This window comes from Geotrypetes seraphini, chromosome 8, assembly GCF_902459505.1.
Source record: "Geotrypetes seraphini chromosome 8, aGeoSer1.1, whole genome shotgun sequence".
Lineage (NCBI taxonomy): Eukaryota > Metazoa > Chordata > Amphibia > Gymnophiona > Dermophiidae > Geotrypetes > Geotrypetes seraphini.
Window position 1 is genome coordinate 61,607,478 of NC_047091.1, and position 21,705 is coordinate 61,629,182.

Sequence of the window (21,705 nt, forward strand, 5' to 3'; positions counted from 1 at the left end):
GGTGTCAAAAAATGATGGGCCCCGGGTGCCACATACCCTAGGTACGCCACTGGTAATGCCTCCGCTGGGTCAGACCTGGGGTCCATCGTGCCCAGGTGGCCCAACAGGTCCAGGACCTGTGCAGTAATCCTCTATCCTCTATCTATACCCCTCTATACCCTTTTCCAGCAGGAAATTGTCCAATCCTTTCTTAAACCCCAATACCGTACTCTGCCCTATTACATCCTCTGGAAGCGCATTCCAGGTGTCCACCACACGTTGGGTAAAGAAGAACTTCCTAGCATTCGTTTTGAATCTGTCTCCTTTCAACTTTTCTGAATGCCCTCTTGTTCTTTTATTTTTTGAAAGTTTGAAGAATCTGTTCCTCTCTACTCTCTCTATGCCCCTCATGATTTTATAAGTCTCTATCATATCCCCTTTAAGTCTCCTCTTCTCCAGGGAAAAGAGTCCCAGTTTCTCCAATCTCTCAGTGTATGAAAGGTTTTCCATCCCTTTAATCAGATGTGTAGCTCTCCTCTGAACTCTCTCGAGTAACGCCATATCCTTCTTAAGGTACGGTGACCAGTATTGGATACAGTACTCAAGATGCAGACGCACCATCGCCCGATACAGTGGCAGGATAAGTTCTTTCGTTCTGGTATATCTGATGAAGACTGGCTGCACAATGGCTGGGGTTAACATTGTTCTAGATCATGCCTTGACAGGGCTCCAACAGACAGCAATAGCAGATGACAGAGCACACCACACTCAAAAGTGAGAACCAAACCCTACTACCTGTTATATTTTATCTGAGCAGGCTTTTCCAAGTGATTCAGAGAAACCTAGACAAAATCAGCTACTTATAAGTGACCTGTCTCAGGGTGGTAGTGATAATACCTAGGATGGATCCATGAGAAGTTCTAGAATTCAGGAACATCTGTATGGATGCCAGTACTCAGTGCCCATGTATAAGAATTGTTGGTATCATATGGAAGCCAACTTTTTAGAATAGAAACATAGAAACATCATGGCAGATAAAGGCCAAATGGCCCATCCACAGCATCCACTATCTCCTCCTCTCCCTATTGGCTAAGGCTCTTTACACCTGCATTGTGGGGTCATAGAGCATTATTGTTAAAGTCAAAGGCACTTACCACTTGCATTGTGAGGTCATAGAGCTTTATGGATATGGAAACATAGAAACATGATGACAGATAAAGGCCCAATGGCCCATCCAGTCTGTCCATACACAGTAACTATTATCTCTTTCTCTCTCTAAGAGATCCCCTGTGCCTATCCCACGCTTTCTTGAATTCAGACACAGTCTCTGTCTCTGTCTCCACCACCTCTTCTGGGAGACTGTTCCATGCATCTACCACCCTTTCTATAAAAAAGTATTTTCTTAGATTACTCCGGAGCCTATCACCTCTTAACTTCATCCTATGCCCTCTCATTGCAGGGTTTCCTTTCAAATGAAAGAGACTCGACTCATGCGCGTTTCAAGTTTCAAGTTTATTTAAAATTTCTTATACTGCACAATCAGCCTTCTAGGCAGTGTACAAATTTGTAAAAACAGAGAACAAACTTTAACTAAAATACAAGTTTGAGGTGACAATACGTCACCAAACTGTAACTATAAAAACTTTTAAAAACAAAGACAAAAGTTAAAAGGCAAGAACTACATTAGGCAAAGTAAAAGAGAACAATTAAGGAGAAAACAAGAGGGAGGGCTGCTGTTAAACTCAATAGTATTTTCGCTCAATTTCCCTTAAAAGGACAGTTAGGTCTCAAAGGCCTTAAGGAAGAGAAATGGCTTTAGCCTCATCTTAAAGTTATTAAGATTTGATTTACGTCATGTAGGCATTTAAATGTCTCTATCATATCTCCCCTCTCCCGCCTTTCCTCCAAAGTATACAGATTGATATCTTTAAGTCTGTCCCCCATATGCTTTATGACTAAGACCACGGAGAAGGTTATCATGCCGCTGTACCGGGCCATGGTACACCCTCACCTGGAATACTGTGTTCAGCACTGGTCGCCATACATGAAGAAGGACACGGTACTACTCGAAAGAGTCCAGAGAAGAGCAGCTAAAATGGTTAAAAACATAAGAACATAAGAATTGCCATCTCCGGATCAGACCCTGGGTCCATCAAGTCCGGTGATCCGCACCCGCGGAGGCCCCACCAAGTGTACCCTGGCCTAGTTTTAGTCCCCATATCATCGTATGCTTCTCAAGGGAGATGTGCATCTAATTTACCCTTACCCGTATCACTCTATGCCACTCTTAAGGAGATGTGCATCTAGTTTACCCTTAAATCCTAGAACGGTGGATTCTGCAATTACTTCCTCTGGGAGAGCATTCCAGGTGTCCACCACTCGCTGCGTGAAACAGAACTTCCTGATATTCGTCCTGGACCTGTCCCCCCTCAGCTTCAGTTTATATCCTCTTGTCCGTGTCAATCGGACATTGTAAATAACTGCTTCCCCTGCTCTATTTTGTCGAATCCTTTCAGTATTTTGAAAGTCTCGATCAGATCTCCTCGCAGTCTCCTCTTCTCAAGGGAGAACAACCCCAGTCTCCTAAGTCGTTCCTCGTAGTCCAGGTTCTCCATACCTTTCACTAGCTTCGTTGCTCGTCTCTGCACCCTCTCTAGCAGTTTTATATCCTTCTTTAGGTATGGAGACCAATGCTGGACGCAGTATTCCAGGTGCGGTCTGACCATGGCTCTGTAGAGCGGTATTATAACTTTCTCTGATCTACTCGTAATTCCCTTCTTTATCATGCCTAGCATTCTATTTGCTTTCTTTGCCGCCACCGCACATTGCGCCAACGGTTTCAGGGTCCTATCTATCAGTACACCCAGGTCCTTTTCCTGTTCGGACTTTCCCAGAGTTACACCTGACATACTATACTTGTGTTCTTTGTTTTTTCTGCCTAAATGCATCACTTTGCATTTTTCCACATTAAACTTCATCTGCCATTTATCTGTCCACTTCTCCACTTGATTCAAGTCGCTCTGGAGCTCCTCACTGTCCTTCTGCGATCTGATTGCCCGGCATAGTTAAGGGGCTGGAGGAGTTGGCGTACAGTGAGAGATTTGAGAAACTGGGCCTCTTCTCCCTTCAAAAGAGGAGACTGAGAGGGGACATGATCGAAACATTCAAGATAATGAAGGGAATAGACTTTGTCGATAAAGACAGGTTGTTCACCTTCTCCAAGGTAAAGAGAACGAGAGGGCACTCTCTAAAGTTAAAAGGGGATAGATTTCGTACAAACGTAAGGAAGTTCTTCTTCACCCAGAGAGTGGTAGAAAACTGGAATGCTCTTCCTGAAGCTGTTATAGGAGAAAACACCCTCCAGGGATTCAAGACAAAGTCAGACAAGTTCCTGCTAAACCAGAATGTACACAGGTAGGGCTAGTCTTAGTTAGGGCACTAGGGACCACTGGTCTGACCCAGCAGCGGCAATTCTTATGTTCTTATATTCACCATTTTAGTAGCCTTCCTTTGGACCGACTCCATCCTTTGTACATCTTTTTTGAAGGTGCGGCCTCCAGAATTGTACACAATATTCTAAATGAGGTCTCACCAGAGTATTATACAGGGGTATCATTACCTCCTTTCTCCTACTGGCCTACTGATTGTGGGTGCTAAACACAATGGAAATTGCCTATCCCTGGACGTAGTCCAGATGTTTGCTCAATATTGAGAGTGCTCAAACATCCACACAGCCAGAGCATTCAGAACCTGAGTGAGTAAGTACGTTAGTATTCTATGCCAGCCACTGTTCCCTCTAAGCTGGGCAGGAGTCCTTCAAAACTGCGCTACTGCCAGGGGGGGGGGGAAGGGGAATAGTAGTTGTGTTTCAATACTGTGTCTTCCATCTAGGGTTAACAGATGTCTGGATTTACCCGGATATGTCCTCTTTTTAGAGGGTGTCCAGACGGCTTTTCAAAGCCCAGTACTTTGTGTGGATTTTGAAAAACCTCTTCTTTGGGACCGCATCAGAAGGGCATCTGCGCATGTGTGGATGCCCTCCTTACCGAAGAGAACAGGTTGCGGGGGGTGGGGCGGGGCCTATGGTGTGATGTGGGTGGAACTAGGTGGGCCTGGGGGGCGGAGCTATGGGTCCGGATTTTATTTAACTAAAATCTGGTAACCTTACTTCCATCACTAGAGACAAGCAAGTTCCTTGGAGTCTTGCAGAGCTTGCACGTCTCTAATTATTGAAAATGTGATAGTGAAACAGCACCCTCCACCGGCAGGGCTATAGGTGGAGGACTCCCATTCAGCTTAGAGCAGTGTCTCTCAAACTTTTTTTTACCTTCGGCACACTAAGCGGAGCAAATATTTTTCACAGCACATTATGACTGAAATTATAAATTTGCAAAACCAACAAAAAATTAAATTTGAGAGTTGTTTATTTTAAATTCTTTAAGCTATATATGGGTAATTATAATAAAGGTGAAACTGAAGTATTTAGACTTGCTAATCATTGTGGTGGATGTGCTTGTTTTCAAGTGCAGGTTAACTCAAAACACGGCTCGATAGTCGATAAGCAAACATACATTTCATCATCCAGTTGTTCTCTTCTTTTTGATTTCATTTCTGTCAGAGCTGAACATCCACGTTGGCAAAGATAAGAAGATCCAAATGCTTACAAAGCCTTGATTATTTTGTTGCTCAAGTTAGAATAACTACTGCATAAAAAATAAAAATAAAATTACTTGCCGTTAGTTTTCAAGAACCAACCACGTGAAAGAATGATGCTTGTCTGGGCGGTTGTATCCTTATGCACACATAACATTGACGGGCTCTTGTAGACGTGACATTCATATCATGTATTCTAGTGTATACTTACGACGGGAATTTTTAAAGATAAAGTCAAATTTTGGAGTCTCTCGTGGTACTCCCAGAATCTCTTTGCGGCACACAGTTTGAGAGAAAAGTGACAGCATTTGAAGAGTGTCAGCATTCAGTGCCTGAGTGTGTAAGTACGTTAATATTTCATGCCAGCATGTGAGAAGTGTCAGCATTCAGGGCCTGAATGTGTGTAAGTATGTTAGTATTTCATGCCAGTATGTAAGGGGTGTCAGCATTCAGTGCCTGGGTATGTAAGAGCTGTCAGCATTCTGTGCCTGAGTGTAGGAACAGTGTGACAGCAGTCAGTGGCGGTGTGCTGGATCTTGCAGAAGAGCCAGAGGGTGCACACATAGCCAAATGGCAATGAGATCTAGAGCTATGTGTTTCAACCTTTCTATCCCACAAGGCCTCTCATTCATATTTTTCCCCTCTCCTCCCCTCGCTCAGGGCTCCTGCTGTTGCTGCGGTGTGCACCAGCCTCCCTGACCCTCACCATGGAATTCCACAAAGCAGCAGGGGAGGAGGTGTGGACTAAGCCCAGAATAATCCTCAAAGGCCTTTCATTCACTCACACGTTCACCCTCACCCCCCATCCCCCTTCCCCAGTTCTACCAATGCACCTTAGTCCCAGCCTGCGGCACCCCCCCCCCCCCCTGCTATTCCATTACTGAGACACACAGAACTGCCAGTGCACCTCAGTCCTGCCCTGTAGCACCCCCTGCTGTTATGGTGTGGAGCTTTATAAAAATAAATAAATAAATAAATAAAAATTGAAAAGCATGCCTAAATATGTCATAAGACTTAAAAAAAAAAAAAAATCTCTGACTACAGCTGAGAGCATTATGTGCTCCTGGCCTAGTCCTCCTGGCAATTGGCTGATAAATATGTTCAGAGTCATTTTTTATTTTTTTTTTACATTTTGGAATATATTTGAGACACGAAAAATGTTTACTTATAAAATGTATTTGGTTGCACCGTGTGTCAAGTGTCTCAGTCCTTGTTATCTGCTGTCTTGTTTGGTTAAACTCGTTTGAAGGTCTTACATCCTCTTTGCTTTAGGCCCTGTTTTGATCATCTATGGCGGTTTCTCTGGAACTTTTTTAGCTTCTCCAATCTTCACATCTAGTGTTTCTAGATTATTGCTAAAGTTTGGGGGGAGGGGAAGGGAGTTCAGGACATTTTTTTTGTACAGGTGTACAAAGACATCTAAAGTTGGAGAAATATTAAAACTCATTATGGGACACTTCATCTGGCCGCCAGTACTGCATCAAAAGATGAGGCTTCTTCCACTGCCATTCACATCCAGCTGTTGTGATTTCCTTGGAACAAAAATGCTGAGGAATCACAAAACAGAAGACCTGTTATACACCCCTCTCCTTCTGTCCACCCCCCATCCCCAAGATCTGTTTAAGGTCTCTCCTTTATGCTTCCTTGTCTTTTCATGTCTGTCTCCCTCTGTTTTCTTGTCTTTGTTCCTCAACTGTCTTTAGCTCTTCCTGAGCCCTGTTAGGAAAATTCAGTCATGGTAGATGAAACTGCTTGGTAGAGGGAAAGCAGGGGCCAAGAGTGGGGAAGAGAAGGCGCAGGGGGATCTAGGCTTCCCAGGCCGTGCTGGCTTCAAGATGCCATCTCTCTAATGCATAATTTACCTCCCCTCCAGGCAGGCTTTTAAGCCTGTCTCTTGCCGGAGGATATGAATGCACAGCAGCTGTTGACACCGGTTCCCTTGTAATTTGTGTTTATTAAGAAAAAGCGTATGCAGAAGGATGTAAGAAGAGGAACGGCAGAGGGTGAGCATCAGGAATGGGCGAGAGGGTGGGCAACTTTGCTCACAAGGGACAATGAAGCACTCATTAGGGGCCTATCTAGTGTTAGGAGGGTACTTGAGATGAAACAGAAGTTTGGAGAGGAAAGAGAGAAGTCTTCCCTGACCAGGTTTCATCTTGTTCTACTAAGAATGGATCTAAAAAAGATTAGGAGAATATTTTAATGTTTTGAAGTATATATATGGGGTGTAGAACTCTAAAAGAGTTATTTGCTAGGGGGTGAGAGTCTGATAAGCCTAGACTGGGAGTACTGTCGTACCAAGGGGGGCAGGGGGGCGTTCCGCCCCGGGTGCACGCTCCAAGGGAGTGCACAGCCGGCCGGGTCTGGAAGTTCGCTGCTGAAAACGGCACCTCAGCTCAGCTGCCGAGCATAAATACGGCAGCCACACTGAAGTGCACGAAGGTCCCGCGATGACGACTACTGCTGCCGCTGCTTCGGAAGAGATAAGTGATGTCGGAGGGGGGTGAACCAGCAGCCGCAGTCATCGCGGGACCTTGCCGCAACTCCCTGCATCTGCCGGCCCCCCTCCAACGTCACTTACCTCTTCCGGAGCAGAGGCAGCAGTAGTCGTCATTGCGGGACCTTGCTGATTTCGATGGAGAGAGAAAGAAGCATAATAGGGTGGTGGAAGGAGATAAAAGGGGTCAGGGTGGTGAAGGGAGAGAAAGGGGGTCAGGGTGGTATGGAAGCGTGGTGAAGGGTGAGAAAGGGGGTCAGGGTGGTATGGAAGCGTGGTGAAGGGTGAGAAAGGGGGTCAGGGTGGTAAGGAAGGGTGGTGAAGGGAGAGAAAGGGGGTCAGGGTGGTATGAAAGGGTGAGAAAGGGGGCAGATGCTGATGGAAGTGGGGGGAAGGGAGAGGAGAAAGTGAAATGCCAGACCATGGGGGTGTGGGAGAGATGGAAGGGGGGCATAAAGTTTCTGGAAGGTGAATAGGAGAGAAGATGCCATATAGAAGGGGCAGACAGAGGGTAGACAGTGGATGAAAGGAAGAGAGAACATAAGAACATAAGACAAGAAGATGAGGAAAGCAGAATTCAGAGAAGACAAGGTAGAAAAAAATTATATTTATTTATTTATTTATTTTCTTTAGGTGAGATGCATCGCTGTTTCTGTGATGTTGCATTGTATGCAGAGTCCAGCTTCTTGGTGCTTCAGTTTAATCTTTGTCTACGTATTTTTATTCTATCTCCCCATTTACAAAACTGTACAGTGTTTTTTAGCGTTGGCTTCTGAACTGTTACCACCATGGCTAAAAACCACACTACAGTTTTGTAAAAGGGGGAGGGGTTAATTTGTGATTACATACTAGGCGAAGGTGTTTTCTGTGTTCTGTGTTCGAAAAGACATGGTTTCTGTTAGGATTGATTGTGTAGGATTGACCTGTACTAGTCTGGCTTGTTTAGTTTTACAATCGGTTTATTGACGTATTGCTCACTGCAGTATGTAAGATGCTGCCTTTTCCTAGGTACACTCTTGTGTGACATGTGGATTGTTACTAAAAATCATGTTTTTCATACAGATGGGGGGGGGTGTCAAAAAATGATGGGCCCCAGGTGCCACATATGCTAGGTACGCCACTGACTGGGTGAAGGACCTTCTGTTGAAAAAGCTGGGGGATCTCAAGGCAGCGAAACAATGTGACAAGATGGTGGCTGTATCCAAAAGAATGCTAGGCTACATAGGCAGAGACATATCCAGTAGAAAAAAGGAAGTGTTTTTGTTTTAGTCATTGGTGATGCTCCATTTAGAGTATTGTGTTCAGTTCTGGAGGCCATAACTCGTAAAAAAGAGCCCCATCAAAAGACTTGAGACAGAAGAAGGCAACAAAAATGATAAGGGGCTTGTGCCAAAAGATGTATGAGAAGAGACTTGAAGACCTCAATATGAATACACTAGAGAGGAAAGGGAGGATATGATATAGCCCAGTGGTTCTTAAGCCTGTCTTGGGGACCATCAGCCAGTCAGGTTTTCAAGATATCTGTAATGAATATGCATGAGGCAGATTTGCATACCTGTCATCTCTATTATATGCAAATCTCCCTCATGTATATTCATTAGGGATAGGGTTGCCAGATTTTGTCCTAAAAAAAGAGGACGTGTTGCCCCGCCCTGTTGCACCCTGGCCCATTCTGCCCCCCAACCCTGGCCCCAAACAAACCCATCTCTTCGAGGCCTTGACTGGAGGGCATCTGAACATACCCTGATGCAACGTGATGATGCACCCGACCTTATCGCGTTGCATCCACGCATGCGCAGATGCCTTACAGACGCGGTCCCGAGCTCAGCGGGTTTCAAAACCCGGACAAAGCGCCAGGTTTTTAAAATCCATCTGGACGCCTGGATAGTCCTCTAAAGTGGTCACCCTAATTAGGGATTTCTTGGAAACCCAACTGGCTGGGGGTCCCCCAGGACAGGTTTAAGAACCACTGATATAGACATTTAAATACTTAGAAGATATTAATGTGCAAACTAATCTTTTTCAGAGATGGGGAAGCAGTAGAACTAGGGGGCAAAAGATGAGGCTGCAGGGTGGGACAGGTAAGCGCGATGTCAGGAAATGCTTTTTCACAGAAAGTGTGGAGGATACCTGGAAGCCCGGGTACTGTTTAAGCTTTATAAGGCTTTATATCAGTGGTTCCCAAACCTGTCCTGGGGGACCCCCAGCCAGTCAGGTTTTCAAGATATCCCTAATGAATATGCATGAGAGAGATTTGCATACCTGTCACTTCCATTATATCCAAATCTCTCTCATGCATATTCATTAAGGAAATCCTGAAAACCTGACTGGATTGCGGCCCTCGAGGAGGGACTTTGACACTCCTGGTCTACTATATTCACATATCATTAGAATTTCACAATAGCAAATTTATCCTAGCTTGCAGGTTCCGACGTGGCACGTTTTGATCCTGCGTTAGGGAACCGATAATACAATGCAAAAAGTTTATAGCTTAGGCCAGTGGTTCCCAAACCCTGTCCTGGGGAACCCCCAGCCAGTCAGGTTTTCAAGATATCCCTAATGAATATGCATGAGAGAGATTTGCATACCTGTCACTTCCATTATATGCAAATCTCTCTCATGCATATTCATTAGGGATATCTTGAAAACCTGAGTGGCTGGGGGTCCCCCAGGACAGGTTTGGGAACCACTGCTTTATATGGTACAGCTCCTCTCTGTTTGGTTAAAAGACTTTCCATAGCTTCATACAGACATAGCAGAAAAACTCATGCTCTGTTTAATTTTCCCTCTGTACATGGATGCAAAAGTAAGAAATTTCTCAATCACATGTTAGCGTTTCAGGTAGCTTCCCACGACAAAGAATTTCGATCATTGTTACTTACAGCTTATTCTTATAAACATTTTAGAGCACAGCTGAAGACTTATCTCTTTTCTAAGGACTTGGCTAATTAACTTATTCCTGTCTCCTAGATTATGTTTACTGTTTATAATCTTTTGCAAACCGCGTTGAACTTATGGTTACGCGGTTAATAAGCACAATGTTATGTGATGAAAACAAGAACAATGATAGAATTCAAGAATGCTGTGAATAACAACAGATGATCACTATACTGTATAGAAAAAGGATGGAACATTTTGACACTGGAGTGCTGGGGAGGGTGGGATTGGAGCGGGGAGATGATTTTTGAATTGTCTTGTTGAGTTCTTTAGTCTCCGTGCAGAACCCCCCTGGATGACTAGCTTATCTTTAGTTTTGAACAAGTTTTGTACGTGTTCTGACTGTTGTATTTAATTTGTATGTGACTTTATTAAAATAAAAAAAAAAGGATGGAATCCAATTAAAGTTAAATGGCCTCATGACTAGGGTTACCATATTTTACATAGGAAACCCCCAGACATATAACTCCGCCCCATTCCGCCTCCAGCCCTGCCCGGTTTCATCTCTAGCCCCGCCCAGTTCTGCCTCTGGCCACACACAGTTCCACCCCCAGACAGCCTTCTCTCTTCTGCAACGAGCTCTGGTCGTGTCTGGAGGGTCTGGAGCATGTGCGGACGTGTATGGCATGATCCACGCATGCTCAGAGGCCCTCCATATGCGGCCGGAGTTCATGGGAGCTTTCCAAAACCTGGACAAATGCCGGGTTTTGAAAAGTCCATCAGGAAGCCCGGACAGTCCTCAAAAAGAGGACATGTCCGGGTTTTCCCAGACGTCTGTTAAGCCTACTCATGACTTGAGTTAGCTTTGATGGCAGCTTCAGAGAATGGGAAGTAAGACCAGTGCTGGGCAGACACCTGTGGTCTGGGTGCCATAAATGGCAGAAAACCAGATGAGGATCAAAGCTGGAGTAAGCTTCAACGGCAACTTTTATGAGCTTGCCCCAGACAGAGAGACAGAGATAAAGTAGACCAGTTTCATGCCTTAATAAAAATGAGATATATAAACATGAAGTGGAACCTGTGCAGAGTGCCAGATTCAACTCTGGCCACCTTGATGGAACTAAGGGAACAGTCCCAAAGCAGAAGAGCTGGTAAAGAGAAGTTTGGAAAAATGAGAGAGGTGGATGGAGAAAAAGTGAGAGGAAGTGATGGAATTATATTTTTCGCCATGGAGAAATTACATTACATTACTGATTTCTATTCCGCCTCAACCTTGCAGTTCTGGGTGGATTACAAAAGATACCACTGGACATTTCCAGGATAATTACAAAGAGACTTCTGGACTTTGCCAGAAGAGTTACAAGAAGAATGGTGCAGTACAGTTTAGGGAATGGGATACGGCAGGGAAGATTGGGCTATTCCTGTGGGTTTACAATTCGGGATGCTGTACAAATAGGAGATAGTGCAGTTCCAGTATATATACAGTTAGGGAAACAGTTGACATGCTTGAGGCTTTGAAGAGAAGGGTAACTGGTGAAGGGGGGAGGATGGGGGAGTTATGCTGAGGGGAATCCAGGTTAGGGTTATGACATCTGTATAAATTTTTTTGAATAGATGGGTTTTTTGAATAATGGGACGATGTCGGGGCAGGTGTAACATAGAAACATGACAGCAGATAAAGGCCAAATGGCCCATCTAGTCTGCCCATCCACAGTAACAATTATCTCTTTCTCTCTCCGAGAGATCCCACGTGCCTATCCCAGGCCCCCTGTACTTTATATCTGCAAAGTGCATGGGGTACAAATTTCCCATAGCACAGGCTACCATGAGATTTTCCTTTGAAAACCATCTCATAACCCACAGGCATTAAGACAGACAGGCATTAAGGCCCATATTCTATAAATGGTGCCGGTTTTTTAAGCGACAGTAGTCGCCCTACCGGCACCTAAGCTAAGTGAAAAACGCTGTTTAAAAGACATTTTAAACTGATTTTCAAGGCATTTACCAGCGCCTATAAAATGGGCACCAGAATCATGCCTCCGTAGACGCTTTACAGAGCCTAACACCACTGTAGGCGTGGCTAATGCTGGAAGTTAGGCACCGGTAGGCACCTCTGGAGGCGCAATTCAGGTCAAAGGTTGGCACCGGAAATGTAGGCCTTGAAAACCCAGGCCTACATTTCCAGCACCTACCTTTGCCGGAGACATGATTCTCCAAACGGCGCCATTGTGACTGATATGCGATCGGTGGCCGCTTTTAAGGTAGCTGCCGGCCACGGCGCTATTTGGAGAATCTGGAACTAGGCCTTAGAGCCTGTGGGCTTCCCGTGGAATTATAGCTAGGGTTACCAGATGTCTTCCTTTTGTGGACATGTCCAAGGGTCCAGATGGCTTTTCAAAACCCGCCACTTTATCCGGGTTTTGAAAAGCTTCCGATGTTGGGATGGCATCCGCGAATGTGTGGATGCAATGCGTGATGTCACGCACATGCTTGGATGCTGTCCCGACGCATGAACAGGTTAAGGGGGCAGGACAAGGGCAAAACTGGGTGGGCTTGGGGGCGTGGCCAGGGGTCCTAATTATAGCTGTATTATGCATGACGAACACATTTCTGAGTATCTTCAGGACTGCAAGCTTTATAAATATATGTGGGCACCCTATTGGGCTCAATTAAGTAAGTAATACCCAAGTTTGGGCAATGAGAAAAACTGGCACTCAACACTATTCTGTAAAGGGCACTCTGGGATGAATACTCTTTATAGATTAGAGCATAGGTGCCAGGACGGATGCCTGCTGAAGCGGTGCAGCGCCCTGAAGAATCACACATAGGCAGCTGCACGCACAGTGCCAAATTGGCGCCAATTGTCAGTAATAATTGTTTGTTAGCAGTCAATTATCATTAACAGCTAATTTCGTTGCACGCACAACTGAGGATCACGCACACATCTGGGTGACCTTTATAGATTCCAGGGGATTTTAGTATACCAATGTCATTTTAGTATACAAATGTACTTGTGAGCTGCTTTTCGAAAAGAACGTGTGCAGATCCCTTGTGTTTGAAAAATCAGCTGGGTTTGTGCAGACTGAAAATCAGACATCCTTTAATAACTGCTGGATAGAAGTCTCCACTTTTTTTTGTGTGTGTGCATGCGGCTCGGTATCAGCGTATTGCCATCTCTGTCACGCTGCTCGAGTCTCCGTTCATTGGTTCTTTTTGTTTTTCTTTCTTTTCATATTTTATCTTCAAGGAGATTGCCTTGATAACAGTGTGGCCTCGCCTAGCACAGGAGATGACGACGACCTGGACAGGGACAAGAAACGAAACAAGAAGCGAGGGATCTTCCCGAAAGTTGCCACCAACATTATGCGAGCGTGGCTCTTCCAGCACCTGTCAGTGAGTGCAGTGATACAACCGCTTTTGCGCTCTGTTTGGGGGAATGATGCAAAGAGTCTAAATTTTGACTTCTCCTTAATTTTCAAGCAGGTTTTTCATCAGTAGTATTTTGCTTAACTGATTTCTATTGAAACCTAAATTACAGGTCTCTCTCCACATTCACGGGATTAGGGGCACAACCCCCTCGTAAATAGCATGATTCACGAATAACCTTAGCTCTTCTCCAGATCTTTCTGTCCCCTGCCACAGCTCCCCGGCGAATATCAGTGGTTGGCCTCGCTGGTTTTCACGGAGGAGAGGCCACTAGACTGTCAGTGTCGCTCCCTCCTCTGTAGCCGCTGTTGTGTGCCGCTGGATCGGCAGTCCTCAGCGAGCAGTGCAGGACTTTTCCAACCGCATGCTTGCTGCAGTGGTCCTCCTCTTAGGACACAAACTTCCTGTTTCCCTGAGGCGAAGGTGCTGTGGATTCATTAGTGTACATGCAGCTGGGGTGGGGCACTGCCTTCTGGGGATGGCTGTTGGTCTGGTTACACAGGGTTGTGCAGTGGCGGAGGAGTGGCGCTGGCGGTCTGCTGGCATCCCCCTGTGGGGGCCAGCAGGGCTGGCTGCTGGTCTCAGGGAACTACTACAGGGGACAGGATGCCTTCTGCCTCCTCAGGGTGACTGGCAACTGCCTCCATGTCTTCAGTTCATCTGTTACAAACAGCATTCACAAATAGCCAAAGTCACAAATGCTGAACCCGCAAATATGGAGGGAAACCTTTATATTTTGTTACTGGTTGCAGGGAGAAAGCTGCTTGATCTGTAGCCTTCTCCCTCCTTCAGATACTGACCACTTCATTCTTTAAATGATGGATGTAGTTGCGTCCCCAATTATAACTTAATTATTTAACTGGTGCTACATTGGCACTTAATGCATAATAAGTGCCAATAATTGGCATTAATCAGGATTAATTGGCACTTATTTGGTGTCACGTATGTAACTGATTTACACTCCACTCCTATTTTGTAAGCTTAACACCTAAATTCTATGGCGTGCACTTCCTTCCTGATGATTGAGTTAACTTTACCTCCTTTCTCAGTGGGCTGTACTGCCTCTCTTCAGTTTGTACCAAAACAGTTGATAACCACTACAAGAGGAAACATAAGAAGGAGGGGTATGGGGGAACTTTCCCGATATGACACTTCTGTTCTGCTTTATAACAAGTATAATGAACAATGTTAATCAAAACATATTTGAAACAAAGTGAAACAACCAAGCCACCTTTCTGAGTGCAACCAGCACTAACAATTATGGAGTTTGTATTCTCAATTGCATTTGTAACGATAATATGGCATTGTACTCATAATACCTGACCTACATGAGAAGATCTCAAGTTCTGGATAGATATACTTCTCCTAGACATTACACAGGTGAATGATTACACTAACTGGGCGGGGTGTCAGGATATATGCCATGTTACCAAAAAGATTATCAAGGTAAGAACCCAATCTTCCCTTCTGGTGCACATAGCCTAAGAGTCTTGATGATTGGAATGTATCAAAGCAGTCCCTTAAATCTAGGACAGGACAGATGAGCCTGCCCTTAACACTGAGGACCCAAACATAACATTTTTTTTTGCACTGCTACTTCTACTCTATAAAACTTTGTAAAGGTATGAAGTGTGGACCATATAACTGCTCTGCAAATCTCCTTGGGTGGGATCACCCAGGCCTCCACCTATGAAGAAGATACACTTCTCATAGAAAGTGCTCTCAAAGATATTGGCAGCTGTTTACCACAGCCAGTATATGCTGATGAGATCGCCATGCAAATCCACCTGGAAATAGATGCCTTAGATGCTGGCTTGCCCAGCCTGGTCATACTAGTTTGGACAAAAAGATGGTCAGGGAGCCGAAAGTCATTAGTTACTTCAAGATAATGGAGGAGAACTCTCTTCACATCTAGTAACTTCAACACTTTGTCCTGTTTCTTCAAACTTGTGGGCTGAAATGTGGGCACAGACCTCTTGATTGATGTGAATAGCCAAAACTAACTTTGGCAAAATGGAAGGAATTGTAGGCAGAGAGACCACAGCTTCCGTAGCCTTGAGGAATGGCCCTCTGCATGAAAGCACCTACAACTCCAAGACTCATCTTCCTGAAGTAATAGCCACTAGAAAAACTGTCTGAACCGTAAGATCTAGCAGAGATGCGTCTTGTAAAAGCTCATATGGAGCCTTAGTAAGGCCACATAAATATTAAAGTTCCATGACAGAAAAGGTTGTGTTACCAGAGGATGCAACCTTAGTGACTCCTTCAAGAATCTGGCTATATCCAGATGAGAAGCCAATGAACTCTTTTCTACTCGGGCTTTAAAGCAGCGGTCTCAAACTCGCGGCCCCCCAGGTACTATTCTACAACCCATGGTCTGGACGCGATGATCAAGTGTCGGCTCCCTTTCTGTTATTCTTTTTCCAGTTCAAAGCCGCAGGTGGTGACTCTTCACATGATCCACGCCTACATCAGAGAGAAGGCTTCTGATGTAGGTGTGCATTGCACGAGGAGCCACTACCCACGGCTTTGAATGGAAAAAAGACTTCAGCAAGGGATCTGACACTCGATCATTGTGTCCAAGGAAGGGAATAGAAGGAAGAAGGGGAGGGGGGGAGAGAAATTCTGCTGCTGCACGGGGAATGCTTCTGCTGCTGCACAGGGGGGGATGCTGCTGCACAGGGAGGGAAATGCTGCTGTTGCTGCTGCAAGGGGGTGGGAAATGCTGCTGCATGGGGGTGGGTGGGGGAATGCTACTGCTGCTGCTGCACAGGGAGGGAATGCTGGTGCTGCACGGGGAAGGGGGAGGTAAAATGCTGCTCCTGCACCCAATTGGGGAGAGAGAGGGAAGGAGGGAGAAGGAAGACAAGGGAGAGGAGAGGAATGAGAGATGCCAAGTCCGAGGGAGGGAAAGGAAAGGAGATGCCAGACCATGGAGGGGGAGGCAGAGATGCCAGGGCATGTGGAGAAGGGAAGGAGACAGATGCCAGACCAGGGGAAAGGAAGGAGAGAGATGTCAGACTGTGGAAATGGGGAGGGAAGGTGAGAGAGATAGGAAGGGAAGGTAAGCCATGGAAAAGTAGATTTTGAGAAGAAAGCAGAAAAATTGAATGTTAAGTTAATGCCAAAGATGGAATTCCCTTCAATATCTTGAATGTTTCAATTATGTCCCCTCTCAGTCTTCTTTTTTCAAGGGAGAAGAGGTCCAGTTTCTTTAGCCTCTCATTGTACGGCAACTCCCCTAGTCCCTTAATCATTTTTGTTGCTCTTCTCTGGACCCTTTTGAGTAGTACTATGTACTTTTTCATGTACTGCGACCAGTGTTGGACACAGTATTCCAGGTGGGGGCGTACCATGGCCTGGTATAACGGCATGATAACCTTTTCAGATCTGTTTGTGATCCCCTTCTTAATCATTCCTAGCATTCTGTTTGCCCTTTTCGCCGCTGCCACGCATATGAACTTAAGTCTATGAAAATTACATGCTATGTCAGTACCAGGGTGTACCCCATTATATATGATATAATACAAACATCTGTCTTCAAAAAGTTACATCACAAAGAAAACCACTGGACAACTCAGGGCCTGACATACTAAAAGATTTTTTTCACCATTTTGCATCTATGGGAAAATATATTTGCATGCAACATTATGTGCCCGCCGGAGAGGGTGGCTATTGTGGCTGAGGAGCTTGTGTCAAGTTACTGAGAAATGCTGGCACACTGTGCTGCCCTGTCTGTGAAAGAAGACCCTCCCTGTGCGACCAATGCATATAGGATTTACATTCACCCCCTCCTCATCCCCTCCCCTTGGATCAGCAGAAGAGGACAGGTGCTGGCAGCCATAGGAAGAAAGGGCTTTATTTTTTCCCCCCGTATGTATAACTTTTCCCCTGTATGCTTGCTACACTGTTTCCAGCCTGCTTCCTAATTAAAAAATCAACAAAATAAATGTATTTAAAAAAGGGAAAACCAAGGCGGACTGTGGTAGCAAAAGCTTCCCAACAGCCTCCAGTGGTGCTGAGAAGTAATTAGAGGAGATACTGCCGTTCTCTCTCTGGTTAGTTAAACAAAAGCTGAGTTAATGAACGCTGACCAATTAGTTACTAATTGAAGAAGCTATAAACAGATTAGACGCTGGTAAAGGGTAATCAATTCTGGCCAATTACCCTGAACCCCTTCACAGGCGCCAGAGGGTTCAGCCGGCAGCAGTGAAGGAGCTCACAGCTGCAAGCTGTTCCTGCTCAGCTTAACAAAATTAATGCCCTTGTTGGGAATAATGGAAAAGTTTTAAAGCTATGGGCGTTGAGCTGCAAAAGTAGGTTGTCATTAATTGCAAAGTTAGACTTGACCGAGTTGTTGCATTAAATCTTTTTCCTTTTTTTTTTTTTGAATGGAGGATGGTGCAGTTTTAATCTTGCACTCTCAGCCTCTGAACCTGAGCAAGTGGACAATCTTATATAGACCCGCAAGGTGTCTGAGGTCTTTACGAGTCTATAGGCTCTTGATGCAAACATCTTTCCAAGGCGCACTGGGCAACCACAAGGGATAGGGCATTTTTCTGGCTTGCCGCAATGTTCTGGAACAATCTAACTGTCGAAATTCATGAGGAAGTGAATTATAATAAGTCGAGGGCCTTATTGAATCGGACCTCAAGTGGACTTTTAATCTGTGATTATCAGAATACAGAAGTCTAATCTGTACTTATAGAAAAATATTGTAGAATGTGAGCTAGAGTGATTGCGACCTTAGGTTGGAGGAGCAGGGGGGGATTGTGGGGTTGAGAGGGAGATTAAAGGGTTGGTGCTTGGAGATGGGAGAGAACCTTGGCTATGGATTGGAAGGAGGGGGACGGGCAGGGGAGGGAGGGAGGGAAGGAAGAGAGGTGCAGAGACGTGTGAGGGGTTGGAGGGGAGAGAAGCTAGACCCTGTGGAGGGAAGAGAGCGTGAGAGACCTGGAATACCTCAAACTCCCTTCTCTACCCATTGCGGCTCTTTGCAAATCTTTTTTTTATTTTATTTTTATTTATTATCATATTATTCACAAGTAATACAATTTGTTAAAGCAATACAGAGTCATAATCCATCATGTAAAAAGAGGCAAAACAAGAAATATTCACATTCCTACCGGAAGCAAAATCAATTCTTAATGGATATAACTCCTTAATGGACCTCAATTTAGAGGAACGATCTAAATTGCAGGGAGATAATCAAAGTGAAATTACAAATTATAAAAAAATAAGAAAAAGGCTTAATTCTTCTACTCTTGCAAATCTTGGTTCTAATTTGTAGGATAAATTGTCTCTTTGCTTTATAAAGGTTGCCGACCCCCGCTCTAGAGGGAAGTAAGTTTTGCTGTATTCCCCTCTAGCATGCCCCTGACACAACCTGGAAAGCAAAATGTGGCCACATCAGGCTAGTGTTTGTATTTGTGCATGAAAGCTTTTTCATTCTGCTGCTTCTCTCTGGCTATTTGGTGGTCTCCTGTTGCCGCTGCTGTTCCAGCATCGCAGATCTTTGCCTCCCATTCATCTCTGCCTCTCCAGCTAATCCCAAGTTACAGTTTCAAAATTCCATTCTTATCTCTAAGCATCTTTTGTTTCTGGTTATCAGCATCAGAAGTAAAAAATAAAGGGCCCAATATTGAACTGTGGGAGGCTTCCGATGATCCCGGATATTCAATGCAGGGGTCGCTGGCATTGAATATCCGGGGCACAGGTCAGTGGCTCGCATTTAGCCAGCTAAGCTGATTTTTATCAGCTCGCCAGTTAAGACTAATGGCCAAAGATAGGCCAACCTTTTAGATGCTTCTATCTGGCCATGTGCCTAACTGGCTAGCTGATGAAAATCAGTGGTGACCGTCAGTAGCCTAGTAAGGATGAGCAGTGCCCGACAGTACATTTTAGGCCATGACATGATAGGATAATACATAGGGGGGACAGGTCCAGGACGAATATCAGGAAGTTCTGTTTCATGGAGCGAGTGGTGGACACCTGGAATGCTCTCCCAGAGGAAGTAATTGCAGAATCCACCGTTCTAGGCTTGAAGGGTAAACTAGATGCACATCTCCTTAAGAATGGCATAGAGTGATACGGGTAAGGGTAAATTAGATGCACATCTCCCTTGAGAAGCATACAGTGATATGGGGACTAAAACTATGCCAGGGTAAAAATAGAGAAAAAGTTAAGTTTACAGTATAATGTGGGGTTACAACCCCCCCAAAGCCCTCCCAATGCCAGCGCGATCCCTATTAAGTAAAGGGGGGTTCCCCCCCACACCCCCTGTCGGAGCCCTTTAAAAGAAGGTTTTTCTTTGGCGCGCTGAATTCTTGCGTTGAATTGTCAGCGCTCGTTTGTCAGCGCGCGTCTGTCTCGCACGCTTAAGACTATGAACTGGCGCAATTTATGCGCACGTCAGGCATAACTGCATGCACCCAGTTATAGAATTGCCTTTCATGTGTTTTATTTTATTTATTTATTGAGATTTATTAAGGGCCAGATTCTATAATCAGCCCCTAACTCAGTAGGTGCCCAGAAAAGCAGCACCTACCATGTCAATCAAAGTTAGGCGTCATTAGTAGAATCACACCTAGCAGCGCCTAAATCAACTTAGACACCGATATATTAAACCAGGGTTTTCGTAGCTTAATGTAGCAGTGCCTAAAATAGACGTCTACAAGCACCTAACTCAATCTATGCCCAAACTCCACCACTAACCATGAATACTTGCTGTGTAGGCACCGCAAGGCAGTAGGCGTCTATCAAGTTAGGCACCTACAGGCTAATTAAATTGTTTTTAAAATCAGTTTTAATGGCTCTTTCAATTAGTGCCAATTATACCAATTAAAAAATTTAAGTTAGGCGCTGCCGATTTAGATGCCTAACTTCAGGCGCCATTTATAGAATCAGGGCCTAAATACAACAAATGGTTGGTCTACGCAAAGTGTTAGAATAAATTCCTGTGTATAAGACCCAAAGAGTTATGGATTTTGAAACTGCATTCAAAAGCATCAACAAAGAATTATGACATTATGTGGAACACCTGCCAAGTTCATCAAAGATATGGAAAACCTGTATGAGAACAGTGAAGGAAGACGGCTACAACATAGAAACATAGAAAGTGACGGCAGAAAAGGGCCAAGGCCCATCGAGTCTGCCCACTCCATTGACCCACCCCCCTAGTTAATCGCTCTCTGATGACCTTTTCCCTCGTAGAGATCCAACATGAGCATCCCAACTGTTCTTAAAAACTGGCACGCTGCTGGCCTCAACCACCTGAACTGGGAGCTTATTCCAGCTGTCCACCACTCTTTCAGTGAAGAAGTACTTCCTGGTGTCGCCATGAAACTTCCCGCCCTTTATTTTCAGCGGGTGTCCTCTTGTGGCCGAGGGTCCCCTAAGAAGGAAAACATCATCTTCTATCTTGATGTGACCAGTGACATACTTAAACGTCTCAATCATGTCCCCTCTCTCCCTACGTTCTTCGAGAGAGTATAGCCGCAATTCGTTCAGCCTTTCTTCGTATGATAGAGCTTTGAGCCACGAGACCATCTGGTTTAAAATAGTAACTGGAGACAATCATGGTTGGGTATTGTCACCATTGTTATTCAGCCTAGCCATGGACTGGTTAATGCAAAATACAGCAGGAATTAAAAATACAGGAGTCACATGACTTGAAAACATGCAGTTAGAGAACTTCGATTCTGCAGATGATGTGGCCTTGCAAGATCATTTTTTCAAGTTGCAACAATCTCCCTGTAGGAAATTCTCCAGTTAAGCCAATTACTGATTTATTCATAGAAACATAGAAAGATGACGGCAGAAAAGGGCTATAGCCCATCAAGTCTGCCCACTCTACTGACCCACCCCGATAAGTCTAGATGCTAGTGATTCGTGCTATGTAGGGATCCCACGTACATGTCCCATTTACTTTTAAAGTCAAGCACGCCGGTGGCCTCGACCACCTGCACCGGAAGCTTATTCCAGTGATCTACCACCCTTTCCGTGAAAAAATACTTCCTGGTGTCACTATTAAACTTTCCTCCTCTGAGTTTAAGCGGATGCCCTCTTGTGGTCGAGGGTCCCCTGGGCAAGAGGAAGACATCTTCCACCTCGACCCGTCCTGTGATGTATTTAAATGTCTCAATCATGTCTCCTCTCTCCCTGCGTTCCTCTAGAGTGTAGAGCCGCAGTCTGCTCAGTCTCTCTTCGTATGAGAGACCCTTGAACCCCAAGATCATCCTAGTGGCCATCCGCTGAACCGACTCGATTCTAAT

At 45.0% G+C, this 21,705-nt stretch overlaps 1 protein-coding gene across 1 annotated transcript in view; it reads left to right on the top strand.

Moving 5' to 3' along the window:
- MEIS3 (Meis homeobox 3) overlaps positions 1–21,705 on the top strand; it is a 171,534-nt gene that overhangs the window by 121,461 nt on the left and 28,368 nt on the right. The window contains exon 8 of the mRNA XM_033957346.1: positions 13,254–13,399. Coding sequence (XP_033813237.1) covers positions 13,254–13,399 — 146 coding nt within the window. The remainder of the gene's footprint in view (positions 1–13,253; positions 13,400–21,705) is intronic.